The 17,694-nt window shown below is 52.1% G+C and overlaps 5 protein-coding genes across 5 annotated transcripts; 2 read left to right on the forward strand and 3 right to left on the reverse strand.

Annotated features, from left to right (window-relative positions):
• Window positions 1-320: 320 nt before the first annotated feature.
• K489DRAFT_412505 (AMP-binding protein) lies at window positions 321-6,069 on the forward strand (the record flags this gene model as incomplete). The annotated part of the gene is made up of 2 exons (XM_033607932.1): window positions 321-5,020; window positions 5,097-6,069. The coding sequence occupies 2 exons, from the start codon at window positions 321-323 to the stop codon at window positions 6,067-6,069; spliced, it is 5,673 nt and encodes a 1,890-aa protein (XP_033456851.1).
• A 1,515-nt stretch (window positions 6,070-7,584) lies between these two features.
• Window positions 7,585-8,139, reverse strand: K489DRAFT_325045 (uncharacterized protein; the record flags this gene model as incomplete). The annotated part of the gene is made up of 1 exon (XM_033601806.1): window positions 7,585-8,139. A coding segment is annotated over one exon (555 nt), but the record flags the coding sequence as incomplete, so codon positions are not given.
• A 671-nt stretch (window positions 8,140-8,810) lies between these two features.
• On the forward strand, window positions 8,811-9,570 carry K489DRAFT_373052 (uncharacterized protein; the record flags this gene model as incomplete). Its single annotated transcript, XM_033603390.1, has 3 exons — window positions 8,811-9,077; window positions 9,217-9,344; window positions 9,378-9,570. The coding sequence occupies 3 exons, from the start codon at window positions 8,811-8,813 to the stop codon at window positions 9,568-9,570; spliced, it is 588 nt and encodes a 195-aa protein (XP_033456853.1).
• Window positions 9,571-11,596: 2,026 nt separating this feature from the next.
• Window positions 11,597-12,918, reverse strand: K489DRAFT_412507 (uncharacterized protein; the record flags this gene model as incomplete). The annotated part of the gene is made up of 2 exons (XM_033607933.1): window positions 11,597-12,597; window positions 12,672-12,918. 2 exons carry the CDS (start codon window positions 12,916-12,918, stop codon window positions 11,597-11,599), a joined length of 1,248 nt encoding a protein of 415 aa, XP_033456854.1.
• Window positions 12,919-13,254: 336 nt separating this feature from the next.
• Window positions 13,255-16,336, reverse strand: K489DRAFT_396200 (molybdenum cofactor biosynthesis prote; the record flags this gene model as incomplete). The annotated part of the gene is made up of 4 exons (XM_033606869.1): window positions 13,255-13,372; window positions 13,445-13,987; window positions 15,007-16,215; window positions 16,281-16,336. 4 exons carry the CDS (start codon window positions 16,334-16,336, stop codon window positions 13,255-13,257), a joined length of 1,926 nt encoding a protein of 641 aa, XP_033456855.1.
• Window positions 16,337-17,694: the final 1,358 nt, after the last annotated feature.

The following is a 17,694-nucleotide window of genomic DNA, read 5'->3' on the forward strand; positions in this document are numbered from 1 at the left end:
ATTTCACGGCGGTGCGACCTCACTCCTTCATGATACCCATTTCCGCTAATTTGCTCGTGGTGCACTGAGGACGAACACCACACGACGTACGAACATTCTCGACGCACGATAGAATACCCGAACACGAGGGCCTCGCGCCGCATAGATATTGGAAGGGTCATATAGGAGCGCACAAGCTTTTACACCACTACACGCCTACGTGCAATTGAGCGCGTCGCCATTCAGTGGCACTGTTGAGCAGGCAATATCATCGCCGTTCATGAGTCGGGACAGGATCCTCCCTTAGACGTCGGTTCGATTCACTGGTTCCTCAAATCGTCATGGCCGAACACAACCCGGAGCTGCAGTCCCGACTGCAGCAGCTAGACCGGGAACTGCAAGAGGGTGACATCACTCAAAAAGGATACGAAAAGAGACGGACCATGATACTTTCGCAGTATATCGATCCGGTAGAGCTGGCTCAGCGCGGCTATCAGCTGCAGGATGCGCATGACCCGACCAGTCAGGAGTTTGCTGGTACATCCTCGCACAGCAGAGTTGTCAGCCATGGCAGCATACCAAGCATCTCGGAGCCGCTCATGACCACTGATCCTGCTTACGGATACGGCGGCGGAGCGCCTGGAGGGATCGGAGCGCCTGGATTTGGCGTGGAGCCGCCTAGTCAAGTCCACCGATTCCAAGAGCAACAACTAGGGATGCATGTGCCAGCATTACATCAGAGGCCGTCTAATGGAGGCCTGCGGCCGATCACTCCGGAGGGTCCCAATAGACCGGGCAGCCGCGGCAGTCAATTCAGTTCAGGTCACTACAGCACTGGGCAGTACAGCTCCGGGCACGGCACGATGGTCAATTCGGATTACGCTTTCAACCCTGACAAGCAACCTGTGGATCCGAGTTGGGGAGCGGACACACGACGAGCCAGTACGATGCTCGATGCGCACGGGCAGAGCTATTTCTCCGATTTCACAGGCCAGCAACTCGACGAGGTCCGCACCCGTGAGAGTTACGGTGGACCGCAGAGGTACAGCACTGGCGAAGCGCTCTCACCCACAGCCAACATGCCGCCGCCATCCATGCGAGACGACATCCCCAATTCCGCTGTCCACCAGCTGCCGTTAGAACCCCGCGATGTTCCTTTCGCCGTCTATGATCCACACAACGCCAACTCGCCCATGTCAAAGTTTGACAACATTGGCGCAGTGCTCCGGCACCGCGGTAAGATGCAGGGGCGTCAGCCGGCGTACTGGGTGCTTGATTCCAAGGGTAAGGAGACGGCGTCCATCACTTGGGAGAAATTAGCATCGAGGGCAGAGAAGGTTGCTCAAGTCATTCGAGACAAGTCCAACCTCTACCGCGGCGATCGTGTCGCTCTGGTGTATCGCGAAACGGAAGTCATTGAATTCGCGATTGCTCTGATGGGTTGTTTCATCGCGGGCGTTGTCGCTGTTCCAATCAATAATACCGAAGACTACACAAAATTATCGCTCCTACTTACCACAACACAGGCGCATCTAGCATTGACGACGGATAACAATCTTAAAGCATTCTCGCGGGACATCTCGAGTCAGAAATTAAAGTGGCCAACTGGTGTCGAGTGGTGGAAGACGAACGAGTTCGGATCGTATCATCCTAAGAAGAAGGACGAACCTGCTCCCCTTCAAGTCCCGGAGGTCGCTTACATCGAATTCTCTCGGGCGCCGACAGGTGACCATCGCGGCGTGGTGTTATCACATCGTACCATCATGCATCAGATGGCATGTTTATCCGCCATTCTGTCTACGATCCCCGCCACGGAAAGCACCGACACGTTCTCATCCACATTGCGCTCCGCCGACGGCACGCTCGTTGCACCACGAACTGGACGCTACGAGACTATCATCTCTTATTTAGATCCTCGGCAGAGCTGTGGTCTTATTCTTGGCGTGCTTCTTGGAGTTTACGGAGGTCACACAACCGTATGGTTCGAAAGCAAGACTGTAGACACACCCGGTATTTACGCAAACTTGATCTCGAGATATCGCGCCACAGTCATGGTCGCCGATTATCCAGGCCTCAAGCGCGCTGCTTACAACTACCAGCAAGATCCTATGGCAACGCGGAACTTCAAAAAGAACATGGAGCCCAATTTCTCCTCGGTCAAGATCTGTCTGATTGATTGTTTGACGGTGGACACTGAGTTCCACGAAATTTTAGCAGATCGATGGTTGAGACCCATGCGCAACCCTCGCGCAAGGGAATTAGTGGCACCCATGCTGGCCCTTCCCGAGCACGGCGGCATGATCATTTCCGTGCGTGACTGGCTAGGCGGAGAGGAACGGATGGGCTGTGATCTTAACATCGAAGAAGCCGATGAAGATAGCGACGATGCCGAGCCGAGTAGTCCTACTGGTACAGCTAACGGATTTACTAGCCTTCTTGACGGAACCAACAGCGAGAAGAAGAAGATAAGAAAGCGCGAGCGGCCGGAACTCAGCGAAGTACTCCTGGATAAGGAGAGTCTGAAGACCAACGAGGTCATCGTTCTGGCGATGGGCGATGAAGCTCGGAAACGCGCCAATGAGCCTGGTACCGTTCGGGTTGGCGCTTTCGGCTACCCAATTCCCGATGCGACCGTTGCCTTGGTCGATCCCGACACAAACCTGCTCTGTGCGCCGTACACCATCGGTGAGGTCTGGGTCGACTCGCCTTCTCTTTCAGGTGGCTTCTGGGCTTTACCACGTCATACCGAGACCATTTTCCACGCCCGCCCCTACCGATTCGTTGAAGGCAGTCCGACGCCGGTTCTCGTCGAACCAGAATTCCTGCGTACCGGCTTGTTGGGATGTATCATTGCCGGAAAGATCTTCATCCTTGGATTGTACGAAGACCGGATCAGGCAGCGCGTCGAATGGGTTGAACATGGTGCACGCGAAGTCGAACATCGATATTTCTTCGTACAGCACCTCGTCAGCAGTGTCATGAAACGCGTGCCGAAGATCTACGATTGTTCGGCTTTCGATGCCAATGTCAATAACGAATATCTCCCGATCGTCCTAATTGAAACGCAAGCGGCAAGTACAGCACCCACAACGACAGGTGGCCCACCTCGCCAGTTGGATATACCGTTCTTGGACTCACTGTGCGAGCGTGTCATGGAGGTACTCTACCAGGAACACCATCTGCGGGTTTACTGTGTGATGATGACTGCGCCCAACACGCTTCCTCGAATTATCAAGAACGGCCGCCGGGATATTGGGAACATGCTGTGCCGAACGGAATTCGATAATGGCAACCTGCCATGTGTTCATGTCAAATTTGGCATCGAGAGGGCCGTCCAAAATCTACCTCTTGGTGATGATCCGGCAGGAGGCGTATGGTCTCCTCTCGCAAGCCAGATTCGACACGAGATGCTAGCAATGCATTCCGACAAGCAATACTCAGGCGTTGACCATCGTGAAGTTGTCATCGACGACAGAACGAGTACGCCTTTGAACCAATTCAGTAACATTCACGATCTGATGCAATGGCGTGTCTCACGCCAATCCGAGGAGCTCTCCTTCTGCACTATCGACGGCAGAGGACGAGAGGGAAAGGGCGTCAACTGGAAGAAGTTCGACCTTAAGGTTGCGGCCGTTGCTAGTTACCTTAAGAATAAGGTCAAGATTCAGGCGGGCGATCACCTGATGCTGATGTACACTCACTCGGAAGAGTTCGTGTATGCTGTGCATGCATGTATCTGTTTGGGTGCTGTTGCCATTCCTATGGCTCCTATCGATTCCAACCGACTAGGAGAGGATGCCCCAGCGATCCTCCACCTGATCGCCGATTTCCGCATAAAAGCCATCCTGGTCAACTCAGACGTCGACGCTCTCCTCAAAGCCAAGACCATCTCTCAGCATCTCAAACAGTCTGCGCTTGTCCTCAAGCTCGCTCTTCCGCCAATCTACAACACTAGCAAGCCACCGAAACAATCTCACGGTTGCCGAGAGCTCGGCTTAACTATCCGGCCGGCATGGATCGGTCAGGGTTACCCAGTAATTATTTGGATCTACTGGACGCCAGACCAGCGAAGAATCGCTGTACAGCTTGGCCATAGCGAGCTCATGGCGCTGTGCAAAGTTCAGAAAGAGACTTGTCAAATGACATCGACACGACCTATTCTCGGCTGTGTGCGAAGTACTGTCGGATTGGGTTTCCTGCACACCTGCATGATGGGCATCTTCCTCGCGGCTCCTACCTACCTCGTCTCACCCGTAGACTTTGCAGGCAACCCCAACATTCTGTTGACGACCATCATGCGATACAAGATCAAAGACACATATGCGACAAGTCAGATGTTGGACCACGCCATCGCTAATGCAGCTGGCAAAGGTGTGACGCTGCACGATCTGAAGAATCTGATGATTGCTACCGACCAGCGACCGAGAGCAGATGTCTATTCGCGCGTCCGTCAGGCGTTTGCTCCTTCCGCGCTCGATCGCACGGCTATCAACACAATCTACAGCCACGTCCTGAATCCCATGATCGCGAGTCGGAGCTACATGTGTATCGAGCCAATCGAACTCTACCTCGACCCAGCCTCACTCCGCCGCGGCCTCATCGTTCCCGTCGACCCCGATCAGGATCCATTCGCATTGCTTGTGCAAGACTCCGGCATGGTGCCTGTCAGCACACAGATCAGCATCGTGAACCCAGAGACCAACCGACTCTGTCACGTTGGTGAATACGGTGAGATTTGGGTGCAGTCTGAAGCCAATGCATACGCCTTTTATGGCTCCAAAGACGTCTTCGACGCCGAACGCTTCAATGGCCACACCGTCGACGGCGATCCTGGGGTACGCTATGTCCGTACTGGAGACCTTGGTTTCTTGCACAATGTCTCCCGGCCTATCGGACCCGGAGGCAACATGGTTGAGATGCAGGTGCTCTTCGTGCTCGGTTCTATTGGTGAGACTTTTGAAGTTAATGGTTTGCAACACTTCCCAATGGACGTCGAGGCGAGCGTGGAGAAGTGCCATCGTGCACTTGTCAAAGGCGGCTGGTAAGTTTGCTTTCCCTATTCTAATTACCACTCCGTGGACGCTCTCAGTGGTGTTTGATGCTAATGTCTTTCACAGCGCCATATTCCAAGCAGGTTCGCTGTTGGTCCTCGTCGCCGAAGTACGAACCCGAGCGTTCTTGGCCTCGCTGGTGCCAGTCATCGTCAATGCTGCCCTGAATGAGCACCAGATCGTGCTGGATATCGTAGCGTTCGTCGCTATGGGAGACTTCCCTCGCTCCCGACTTGGCGAGAAGCAACGCGGTAAAGTCCTTGCGAGTTGGGTCAGCCGCAAGATGCGGACGCTTGCCCAATTCAGCATCCGCGATGCCGATGCTGAAGGCAGCGTTGGGACTATCGTCAATGGCGAGTATGGAAGTGGCACTCGTCCTGGAAGCATGCAGAGCAACGCTATGAGTATTCGCAAGGGCTCAAGTTCACTGCGGCACGTGGAGAGTGTCACTAATATTCCCTCGATTGAGCCACCGCTCATTGAGGGGGAACAATTGATGCTGCAGCGAGAAGATGCTTACAATCCAGCTCATCACGATCCTTACGTATACGACAACGACAGAGTCCCGCAACACCTTATCGATGATGCTCGTGCTCTGGACAATAACACCCCAACCAACAACTTCCGTCAGCAACCCCATCTGAATACTACGCTAGACTATTCTCCCGTCGAACCATACGGACGAGATGACTTCAGTGCACGCGGAGACCCCTCCAACAACGACTACTCCCATCCCCGCTCTAGCTGGGATGCGCCGCTTCACGGTGATAGCCCATCATCTCAACGTCGCATCGGCTCGATCTCATCACAACAACAGCAGCCACTCCACCTTCACCAACAATATGATCACCACAGTCCGCAGGACTTACACCCGCAGCACCTGCAATATGACCAACGATCCGTGTCGCCAGTTTCCCCGATTGAGCCAGCGCCGCTGGCGCCAAGAGGTGGTGGTCTGAGGGTTGCCAATCACTCGAGTGAAGTTGAGAGCGATTGGGCCCAGGAGGCACTACAAACATTGAATTTGAAGGCCAAGTGAAGGCGGTAAAGGAAGACTTTCTGTCTTTTGTCACGAGACAACCTTTCTCCACCATCTCTCGCTTCCTGTAGACGATCGAATGATTTTTACAGATACAAGTCGAAGATCAGAAGAGCCTTTCCCAAGCTGCCCTGCAACGCATGAGCCGATGTGTACAAGCGGCCTTCGAATTGATAAGTTCGCTGATGCCACATCTGGAGATGAGAGCATCGTTTGCCATGCTTCTGCCAGCAACCTGAGGGACAGGATCATCCTCAAAGGAGTTCTGAGATGACTCCAAGCGTTGCCACATCGATGCGCAAACGACGAATACACATTTGCCCGCCCAATCGTCAACACGCGACTCACGCAGACTTCGCGCGAACAAGGAGTGGGTGATCTCATACCCCCTACAAGGTCATCCGCATGCCGATGCAGAGAGACGAGTGGTCGTCATGGAGCCATTAAAGATTTGTCCGACTTAGCGCTTTGTCACATTTACGAGGTTACGAAAAAGACAGTCCCAAATGTCACCCATTATGAGCAATTTTCACTGTTCTCCTAAAGATCTAGAAAGGCTTTCCCTGAAAGAAAAGAGGGAAACTATGCGCCCATGATCAGAAAAGATAGTATTATATTAAGCATTCTCAGACCAATGTCCTACTATTTTCTCCAACAATTGTCCACGCTCCATCGATGACGTTCCGTTTGCATCCCACACAGGGTTGCAACATGACGAAAGAGAAAACCCAAGAAAGTCTACGCGCGCGTCTAAAAAAACACGAAGATTTAATTTCCCGCAGTCGGAAAAAGGCTCGTCCATACCCAATCTCTCCGAAAATCAAGACATTCGTCATCTCAGATGCAAAATATCCTTTTCGCGCATGTCCTTGGAAATTGCCCAAACTCCGGGCACGTGGACTGAGTTCATCTCCAGGGCATTCTGCTGAGAATGCCATGATTGTTTGTATTTTCTGTTTCGCCCTGCTCGCTTTGTCTGGGTGGTCCCTGGGCACTCGGTGATCTCGGAGAAAATGTTGGGGTCTTCGTTTCTAAGTGGTGGTGACGTCGGATGTTAATGGTTAACAGACAAGTCAAGATTTTCGTCCCTTCTGAAATGAGAACGAGCATGATGTGATCCGGGTGTACATGAGCGGACATGGCAATTCGCGATGCAGGTGGCCGTGCATGTGCTTGCCAACGCGCATGCGAGATATTTCACAGATGAAACAGGAGAAGAACACGAAGGCGGAAGCAGTGTTGTACACCAAAAGTAGGAGAAAAGAAAGAGTTTTTGCAATTTATGTAGTTTTTCATCCCGACGATCGGACAGCGATCGATGGGACTGTGTATTCCTCTCGAAGAAAAACGAATTCGAAACAGCCTCGACTGAGAACATTAGGGATATCCACTTGCGAAATAAGACAGCAATTCGAAACCGCGCGCATGTAATCACACACTCATTTGACAAACTCCCTTTCCCATCTGGCCTGTTCTTGGCCACCGCGGTATCATCCAATGCTCGTGCACACATGCTTATTTTGAGTACATGTAGTAGTCAGCACTGTACTCGACCTGGAAGAACTCAGGCTGGCCAGCACATGTCGCAGGCGGGTTACCACCAGCGGTGTTGACACGGTAGATCTCGGTGAAGGCCATGGTGGTGTCATTGGGATCCTTTGCAACAAGCTTCAACCACGGGACGGCACCGTTGCCTTGGTTGCCGGGGCCCTTCATGGCATCGGCGGGCGCGGGGACGGCGGCGATCTTCTTGAAGGCGCCTTGACCATAGTTGGTGTCGTCGAGCTTCAGGTTAAAGTAGGCGGTTGTCTTATCGGTGAAGTAGTGGTGGCCGGAAAGACCGGGGTAGAGCCCACCGTTGGGTGTGTTGGGCAAGTTGACGGCGGTCGGGGTCATGAGGGCGAGCATTGGGGCGTTGGTTGCGGCCATGCACGTTGAGTTGAACAGATTGGCGACGGCACCAATGGCAGCAGGTGCGGCGGTGTCATTACCGGGGGTGCAGGTGTAATTTTGAGTACCGCGGCCAAGAGCGACGTGGTAAAGGGTGAGACCGGCGCTGACTGGAGGAAGGCCCTCAGATCCTATCGGAAATAAGTCAGCGGATTGGCTTGAGTGTATGTCTATTAAATCGGTTTTACTCACCGGCTGGCAATGAAGCCTTGGTTACGTCACAGCGGTTGACAAGCGAGTCGAGATTGATGTTGATTCGGTCGACACCGGGCCAAGGGTGACGCTTGATGAAGTCAAGCATTGAGTCGGCCGAAGCAGTGGCTTGCCACCAGGTAGCAGGGAACCAACGCTTCTCAATGGGAGCAGCAGCGGCGGAAGTCGAGAGCGCGACAACGGCGAGAGTGATTTGTGAGACACGCATGTTGGCGATGAGACTAGAAAATGATCTGATGTGGATTGATGGTTGAATCGAGGATCAATTATTCGGGAACGTGAAAAAGTTTCGTGTCTTTTGGCTCGTTTTGTTTGTAGCGTTCTTATCTGGTCGTCGAAGTAATCGTGTTTCGTGAAGTAGTATCGTTGACAGTGAGGAGACTGTTTGAAGGAAATTCGTCCTTTGCCAGAAAGGGTTTCTTTTTTGGAGATTTTGTTTGATGGAATTGGAATATGACCAAGGAAACAAGGAAATAAGCCGGACCAAGGAAACAAGGAAATAAAAAAGAGGAAAAAAGGAAAAGGAAGAGGCTGAGATAGCTTCTTCGTCAAGGTGTTGGATATGAAATTGATGTGAAATGTCAGAAAGGAAAGAAAGACCGACCTGTCAGAGGGAAGACGAACGCCTTTGTATTGCTCCCGGGCGGCTGAGTGAGCGCAAGAGTAGCACCACACAGAGCGACAACATTTACGTGCACATCGTCCCAAGCCTGCGTGCAGAGTCTGCTGAGCGATGTGTGTGTGGATGGCAACGACGACAACCTTGGAAGTTAGACAAGACGGAAGCGAAGGTGACACCACTTCGGCAATGCTGTGGCCTTCTTGGTGGTGGTGAGTATGACTGCGTGAGTGGTCACGATGCTGGAGAGAGAGGGACGTCGAGCGCTACGGCAGATGAATGGTCGCTTTGTCCACGACCCAATTCGAATCTGTTTAACCGCCCGTGCTATGTTGTTATCCACTTAGTCTTGTATCTTTGTATAGGTGATGATATCGATACGCTGCTCTGATTGGCTCGGACAGCAAGCATGCGGCCGGGCGGAATGGGCCGTGCAGGTTGGCGCAATCAAAGCTGGACGACAAAGCTTCCTTCCAAAGGTTCTTCCTTCTCTGTGAGAGCTTGTCACACTAAACTCGATTCATAGATGTGTGTGGAGCGAGAAGCGTGTTCCAGTTCGCGTGCACAACGAATGCGATTCTTCAAGGTTCTTCCCTACAGGCGTTTGCTCGGGTTCCAATCACATGGCTCCAGTTAGTTCCTACGCCGTTTTCGTTGTACCCATGAAGATAGAGAAGCTTTCCGAACGATGGGTTATTTCGGTGGCTGCAGGTGGTTAGGACTTTGATATACCCATCTCATCTAGAATGTCAACGATCATTCTCTCGGAACGTCCGTCCCACAACGCAGCAACATGATGAGGCAATAAGGAGCCACGTAGCATGTATCGATCGATCAAGATTTCGATGTGAACGAGGCAGGAAAGATGGGCTGACGCGTTCCTGGGCTCACAGTGATCAATACCGAGCCGAACATCCAGAAAGGGAAGGAATAAGCCCAGTTAATTATCTCCCAATTCGGACCATTGCAGAAATGACTCTATCGAAAACATGCAGGAAAAGATAGATTATGTGCCGTTCTGTTCAGTGCTGCTGCAGAGAGAAGAGAAGCCGGGCGCTTCGAGAGGAGGGAGCGCCGACGCCCAAAGCCACGATTGGTGCACGGGACCATCTCTTTCTTCAGGGCTCCAGTTCTCCGCCAGCCACGCGCCCTGATGCCTTCGCGCCAGGAACGCGACTTGGCAGCAATGTAGCACCATCTATCCGACTGCTTCCTGACCGTGGTTCGAGCATGTAACCTAACGAATGGTCCACTGTGCAGTATCCTGAATAGATAAACTCATACTATGGTCGGTCAAGTGGAGCATACTACACCATACGCATGTCGGGTGCGCACACGCCGAACCTTCCTCGGACTGTTGACTAGAACGTCGTCATCACGGCCCGTCTGATGTAGACCCGGGCGCTCGTTGTTCGGCAAATCATGAAGTTACGATCGAGGGAAAGATGCCCGCGCCTACGTTGACCAGCCACGGCTCATGGTCATCCCCATCCAAGCCGGGTTCCTGGCATCCCAAGCCCTCCATCCATGTTCATCGACAGCTCAGATACCAGTCCTCGCGCCAAGTCGCCCATGTTCATCATCTTATTAGTTATGACAATGATGAATGGCGCGCCATTGCCGGAGTTTCTTGGTGTAGCGGGAAGGTGATTGCCTGCTAGAGCAACAGGGTTGGTACAAGTATCTGGTCGCATAAATTATTTTCTACATCTGTACATTGTATCTACCTGGTGACTGGCCGCCATAAGCGCTGCACGAATCGCGTGCCATCCACAATCTATGGGCTTCAGCCAGCTGCCTCGTATACATATACATGCCAGACAAGCCAGACCGAAAAGCTTCCGATACTACTTTGAAGAATGGTTCTGCTCAGCACTACCACATCACGATGGAGTTTTGCCGAGTCGCCGAGCGAAAAGTCGGCACAATCTTCGCCGAGCTTTGGTGCCGCCCTCATTACTGTCAGATGATGCTGGACTGCTATGCCGTCGCGAATCATTCCAAAGTCTGTAAGCGCCTCTTGATATCAGGTGGGTCCAGCGGCGTTTGGACCTGGTCCCCGAAATATGGCTTGTAGCTCTAAAGCAACCCTGGAGGGCTTCGACTCGCGCGGTGAATGCGAGGCCAGGATGACCGTATCTCCACCCGTAGACGTCATCACAGCATCCGAGTTCTGGGTATCATCATGTCTGGGAAGCGCATGCGCCGATCATTATGCTCGATGTCCGAGTTGGGGAGCGAATGACGTGGAGTCCCATATTCCAGGTATTTATCGCCGGAAGGTCCATCGTCGATTCGTCGAATCGTTGTTCCGTTCTTTGAAAGACTTGCACGTGTGCAACTCCACCAGGAATGGCTGATGTAGTAATGTGAAATGTCTCCGCGAGCCTGTCACACCGCGTGCTGTCTCGGCGACCCAACGTCACGGGCTACGCTTTCGAATCAAAATTTGATGATCGCTGTCGCGATACCGTGGGTCAGAGGCGGCAGCGGAGCTCGCAGGAATCATGCCCTTTCTGATCACTCTGTCCTGACCACACGAACGGTCCTCATGAGTCTCGGAATCTTCTTGCTCCGTCGGAGTTGCTCCCTGATGCTCCACTCATCTAGGACTCGACGCGATTCGTAAGGATGTCAACCCAGTCTGAAGTCGCAGGATTGATCTTCCGCCATGCCTCTAAAGCCTCTAATCCACTACAGCGCCTTCAGCACTTCTCGTGGTCAGTGGCAATTGGCAATCACTCATTACTCCTTCGCCTTCCTGATCTTCGGTAAAGCAGGCATCTTGACGTCTCTTCCAAGATTCTGGACCTGAGCTACTGCATCCCCCAGCAGCACTCGGATAGCACCTTCCAGTCTCCTATCGTCTTTCCTTCGAAGGTACAGAATCACGATCCAGAGTATAAGCGCATCCGCAGCAAGGAACTGTAATGTCCACCATCCAGCGCGGACGACCCAGCCCACCCAGGCATCCTTGCGGCGTGTCCGAAGATATTTGCTCGTCTCGAGTTGTTCCCGTAATGCGGCGACCTCCATCGTGAGTTTCATCAGGCTGGACTCGATTCGCTTGCGCCACCGATTATCCGTGGGGCCACCTGCTGATGACGGTCGTCGGAGTGAGAATCGGCTAACTTCTCGACCAGACTCGGACTGGTTGTTGAGGTCTCCATCGTCGACTTGCGAGATCGGTGCATCGACGAATTCCTCGGCGCCTTCCTCGCCCGCTTCGTCCTCATCAGCGAGAGACACAGGCGACAAGACAGCCATTTTCTTAGCCCGGGTACGGTCGAGCGCAGCTGTAGATGCAGTGATGCCGCCACCATTGTCCTCTTCCACATACTCTTGCCTGTCGAAATTCCTGCCAGGGCTGCTGTGTTCCGAGCTGGAGTGTTGAGAGTTGTTTTTGATCTGATCCCAGACGAACTCCAATTCTACCACCAATTCGCGCGCTTCAGCCTTGGTCGAGGCATATTTGTGCATAGTCTCAATCAAGGTTTCAATATATCTCCGCTTCGCTTCCGTCCGACTGAGTCCCTCATTGGCTTTCCATGCATCGTATTTCTCCTGATCCCGCTTCACATCTTGACTACCTGATTGCGCCGAAGGTGGGTCGGCAGTGAGCGCAACATCGCCCTCCATTGCCTGTTTGTAGAGTCCATAGAGGGCTAATCGCGCAGCCGGCGGCGGCTTGTGTGTCCCTGGCTTTATTCTCTTGACTGTGTTGAGTGCATGTCCGAAGACTCGATCTGTGCCACCATGATCAGCAAAGTGTTCGGCATCGCCAGCCTCTGGCAATCGCTGCCACTATGGTAAGACTCACCGACAGAGTCGGACATGGCCAGTCTGTCGTGTGCGCAGTCGCCCGCCTGTGTTCCTATGACTGTCGCAACGCTGGCTGCCCAAGACGATGCGGTTTGTCGCGGTAGTTTCGGAGTTTCAAATTCAAGACTTTCAGGTCTCGTCGAACATAACGAGACTCCAGGAAATTGAAAGAAGAGCACGTGTACGAGGAACAGAATCACACCCGGCCGAGAATATGCGGTGGTCGCGTGGAGGCGCACTTTCATGGTATCATTAACACTCCGAGCCGCGGCTCTGCGACGGAAGCAGTCTAGCCCCCAGACTTTCCTCTGCCGAGTCAGGCCCAGCTAGAAGATCTCCGCATGATGAGATGGTGCACACTTTATCCAACCATTATTACGTAGCCCTGGAAATTCCACTCAGGCACAAGATTACGCTGCCCAGTAGGCACGATCTCCTTTCGATAACGCTCCATCTTCCCTGCTACGCAAAGACATGTCTTCAGTTGAAACCGGACAAAAGATTATTTCACAGTGTGTCTAGTGTTACAATGCAGTCGACTCTCACTCAAGATCGTCTTTGTCACTCAAAATCTTCTCTCCTCAAGGTCTCCGCTCCTCAGGATCGTCCTCCTCAAGATCGTCCTCTTCAAGATCGTCCTCATCAAAATTCTCCCTTTCAAGATTCTCTTTCTCAAGATTCTTTTTCTCAAGATTCTCCCTCTAAGGACCTTTTTTCTTCTTCTGACTTTTCTTCGGGACAGTTTTCTTCTGACTTTTCTTCGGCTCATACGTGGGCATGATTCCCCGATCGCCGCGCCACTCCCCACTGGTTCCACCATCCTTGTGATCCAGTCGTGCATGAATCGTCATGCCTTTATCCACCGCTTTGCACATATCGTATAAAGTCAGTGCAGCCACATTGACCGCAGTCAGCGCCTCCATCTCCACTCCGGTCGGACCCGTGCACAGCACAGTAGCTGTGATCTCAATATGTCCGTGAGGCGTAGTGTCGAACATTTCGCTAGTTTGTCCCCCTTTCATGACCCTAAGATCCATTGCTACTTGGGAAATGGCGATCGGATGACAAAGAGGGATAAGCTCTGACGTGCGTTTAGCTGCCATGATGCCCGCGACACGGGCGACACCGATGATGTCGCCCTTCTTATGAATATTCATGTTTGTTGCCCGAAGTGCGTCCGGTGTACTAAAACAGACAGCGGCATAGGCAGTGGCTGTACGTTCTGTCGCAGGCTTCCCACCGACCTTGACCATGTTTGCTTCGCCATTTTCGGTGAAATGCGAGAGTTGCGGTTTGGGTTGAGCATCTGGCACTCTTGGCTCGCTTGTCTTATTGGGTTTGCTCAAGGAGGTTCGAGAGCTCACTGATCTAATGACTGGGCGAGGTGTTTCGAATGCCGTTTGCTCGGTCCGAGCTTCAGGTGGCGAGCTGGACGCGTCCGCCACTACAGCAGGGTTTGGTGGTGTCTGCCGTCTGAAAGGATTCGGTACAGAAGCCACTGGCGGTGGATTGGTTTCCCCGGAGCAAACTCCTCGTACTTGTGACGGCGTCGGTGGAGCAGCAGAGTTGTGGTCCTTGGATTGTCGATTGGATTCCTCCATGAATCGGAACGGGACGAGATGTTTTCGTATTAGTGGATTCTCCGTAATCGGTATTAATGGTTCTGGAACCCGCTCTTGACATGGTGGTAGTGGTGGTGCAGCCGGGGGCCAAAGTGCCAAGCGAGATTCTGTGGGCGGCGAGATCTCTCGTGTTGGGAGCCTCAAGTCGTCCCTAACTGTATCCGTGTACGCCGAGTTTTGTCGTCTTGGAAGGCCCGGATGTTTTTCGTCTGGATCCCCTATACTACCAGATCTGTTGCTCGGCTTTAGTGGAACTCTCCTAGGCAGAAGACCTGAGAGACTCTGAAACGGCACATCCGCTGATGCGTCCTCGTCATTGCCTTTGGCCTCGAGGGCTTGCGGATCATTCCGTTGGGCAGCCGATGCACTGAATCGGCGTAGTCCTGAGGTGCCGATAGAAATGGGTGGTAAAACATGTGTTTGGATGCGCGACCATGGCGGCGAGCCGCTGGATATCGTTGGAGGCAGGCTGCGAGCGCGGTTCGATGCGGTGACATTGCGTCCATACAGGCTGTTCGATGCCTCACCTGAAATGTGAAGTCAGTCAAAATCCTCATACGCAACTGGCTATGACTATCGCCACGCCACCGAAGTAAACACAAAAGCAATCTTATAACCATGTTACTCATACATCATCAGAGGCCATCGTGTCCATCACCCAGTCACTCGGCGCTCCTTCCTGCTCGAGTATATGAAAAGCATGAAACCTACCCACCAATGAGAATCATGGGTCGGTTTTTCATGTTCTCAAGCTCGCCCATGCCGGCATGTCGAGCTTTCTTCCGCTGCACGGCAGCACCTATTACATCAAGAAGTTGGCGCTCCTTACCTATCCAGCCTTCAACGGGTCCTCTCGGCCCTTGTTGACAACCAAGTTCAATATCTCTCAGTGCCTCGAACGCTGCGTCATCCATCGGATTGCCGTTATGATCCTCCCGCAGTAGATCGCGGAGACTAACTTCGGCGTTGCCGTGAAGACAAACTTTCAAGTTGCCATCTGAGGTAATTCGTAAGCGATTGCAGGAACCACAAAAGTCATTGGTCATGCTAGTTATGAAGCCAATAAGGCCGTTGAAACCAGGGATTTGGAATGTTTTCGAAGTGTCATTCTTGTGCCCTTTCAGGCGTTCGATGTTTGAATGCTTCACGCGGATGATGTCTAGCATTTCCGTATATGGCAGCATCTTCTTCTCCGACCATTTGTTTCCACCAAACGGCATATACTCGATGAAGCGAACCTCCATATCGTGTTCTCTAGTCATCTCGACGAAAGGTAGAATCTGATGGTCGTTAAGGCCGCGCATGGCGACGCAGTTTATTTTGAGTTTGATTCCGGCGCCCAGCTTATTCATCTCTTGCACACGCCTGATGCTCTTCATGACAGCGTCAAATCCCTGCCTCCGTGTAAGGAGCTGGAATTGAAATGGATCTAGTGTGTCCAAGCTGATATTGACCCCTGTAAGGCCAGCCTCCACCATTCCATCAAGCTTACGATGCAAGGAGATGCCATTGGTTGTCAAGGCCAGCTCTTTCAACCCCTGTGCCCTCAAGTCTCCAATCCGGCGCATCAATGGAACAATGTCCTTTCTTACAGTCGGCTCGCCGCCCGTCAGTCGGATTTTGGTTACACCTTGATTAACGAATAGTGCGCTGAGGTAGACGATCTCTGCAGAAGTCAGGATGTCCTTGTCCGGGGAAAGCTCGATACCTTCCTCTGGCATACAGTACATGCAACGCAGATTGCATCGTTCCGTGAGCGATATGCGAAGGTAGTCATGTTGTCGATCGAACGAATCTGTCAAGAATGCAGAGAATGGCTTCGCATCGCGGAGAGATTTTCTGCTACGTGTGGTTCGGGAAGTTTTTGTAGCCAATTCAATGGGAGCATGCGTATCGATGCTAGCCGCTGTGGCAGCATGCCTGCGTGTAGCGAACAATTGTGAATTTGCGATATGGTCAGCCACCCGACCGACCGGCCGCCTCACCTTCGAGAGAGACAGCATTGCCAAGCTTCACAACGCTCGCACAAACGATCAGTCATGATGTTGCCGGAAACGGCGCCGGAGGATTGAAGAAGTCTTGTGGTGGTAGACGTTCAAATGCTCGTTACAAGGCCAGCCATGATTGCTACAGTCCTGAAGACATTTCGAAGCGGCAGTTTGTCAGCAGTGAGCCCTAACGCGGGGCACGGGGGTTCCGGACACACGGGGGTTCCGGACACGATTCTTGAATGCGTTGCATTCAAGAATGAATATCTTGATCAATAATTTATGTATAGTCTTCAAAATGAAGGATATAATACATCAATGCTATCTCTTATGCTGTACAAGTTCTGGCTGTATGAGCTGTTGATCTGCATTTGCTACACCTCGCTGTCCGCTTGGCAGGCCTTGGCATCTCCTCTATTATTTGTGCTTCTACCTCCTCTGTGTCTACTAAGCGTTGTATTGCTTGGACTGACAAAGCATCATCTGCTGGGATTGACTTCCTTTTCCTTGATTTGCGTATGTGCGTTGCAGCATTAGCTGCTTCTAGATCTGTAACTCGTGATTGAAGAAGAGCTGCTGAAGTTGCAATCATTTGAGCTCCTTTAGAAAGTTGATTTAAGGCTTCGAATATTGGAGTTAGTGAACTGCTCTGATGCCTCTCAAGCCTCCGTTTGATCAATGTAGCTTGTTGATCAACTTCTTGAGTAGTCTTTGGGGTCTTTGTACACCATGAACCTTGTGAAAGAGGCCGCGGAGGTGATGGAAATATCGGGTCCAACGTGGACAACACTACTTCAGGGTCGAAGGGGTGCAAACCGGAGCCTCTGAAGCCTGCTCGGATGTTGTTCGATGTTATCGCATCGATATATGCTGCGTAGAGCGTTGCCATGAAGGTGCTCTTGTCGATATGGAAGATATGGTTGCGAATCAAGCCTTGAGTCCGTTTTGAGAAGGCTTGCTTCAAAGGGCCAAAACAACCAACATCAAGCGGCTGCAGCATATGCGACGTATGAGACGGCATCCACAAAAGGACAATGTTGTTATCTTTGCAAAAAGAAGTGAACTCTGGTGTCGTATGGCTCCCATGGTTGTCTAAAATCAGCAGCCGCTTGCTACCAATTGTCTTCGACTTTGTGTGTTTAGCGAAGTGATGGATCCATTGTAGTCCAATTTGATCGTTTGTCCAACCTCGTGGACTTGCTGTAAACATCCACGTTGCAGGCAAGCCTTCGCAGACCCATCCATAGTTGACTTCTTTGCCTTTGAAGATGATAAAAGGCGGTATAGCTGATCCGTCTGCACAAGCTCCTTGGATCACTGTGACCCATTCAGTACCTGTAGGTTTAATCTGCTTTGGCCGACCTTGCTTCTCAACAGAAGTGACTACTTTGGAAGTAGATATTTGTCCTAG

Source organism: Dissoconium aciculare (genome assembly GCF_010015565.1).
Source record: "Dissoconium aciculare CBS 342.82 unplaced genomic scaffold K489scaffold_12, whole genome shotgun sequence".
Taxonomy (NCBI): Eukaryota; Fungi; Ascomycota; class Dothideomycetes; order Mycosphaerellales; family Dissoconiaceae; genus Dissoconium; species Dissoconium aciculare.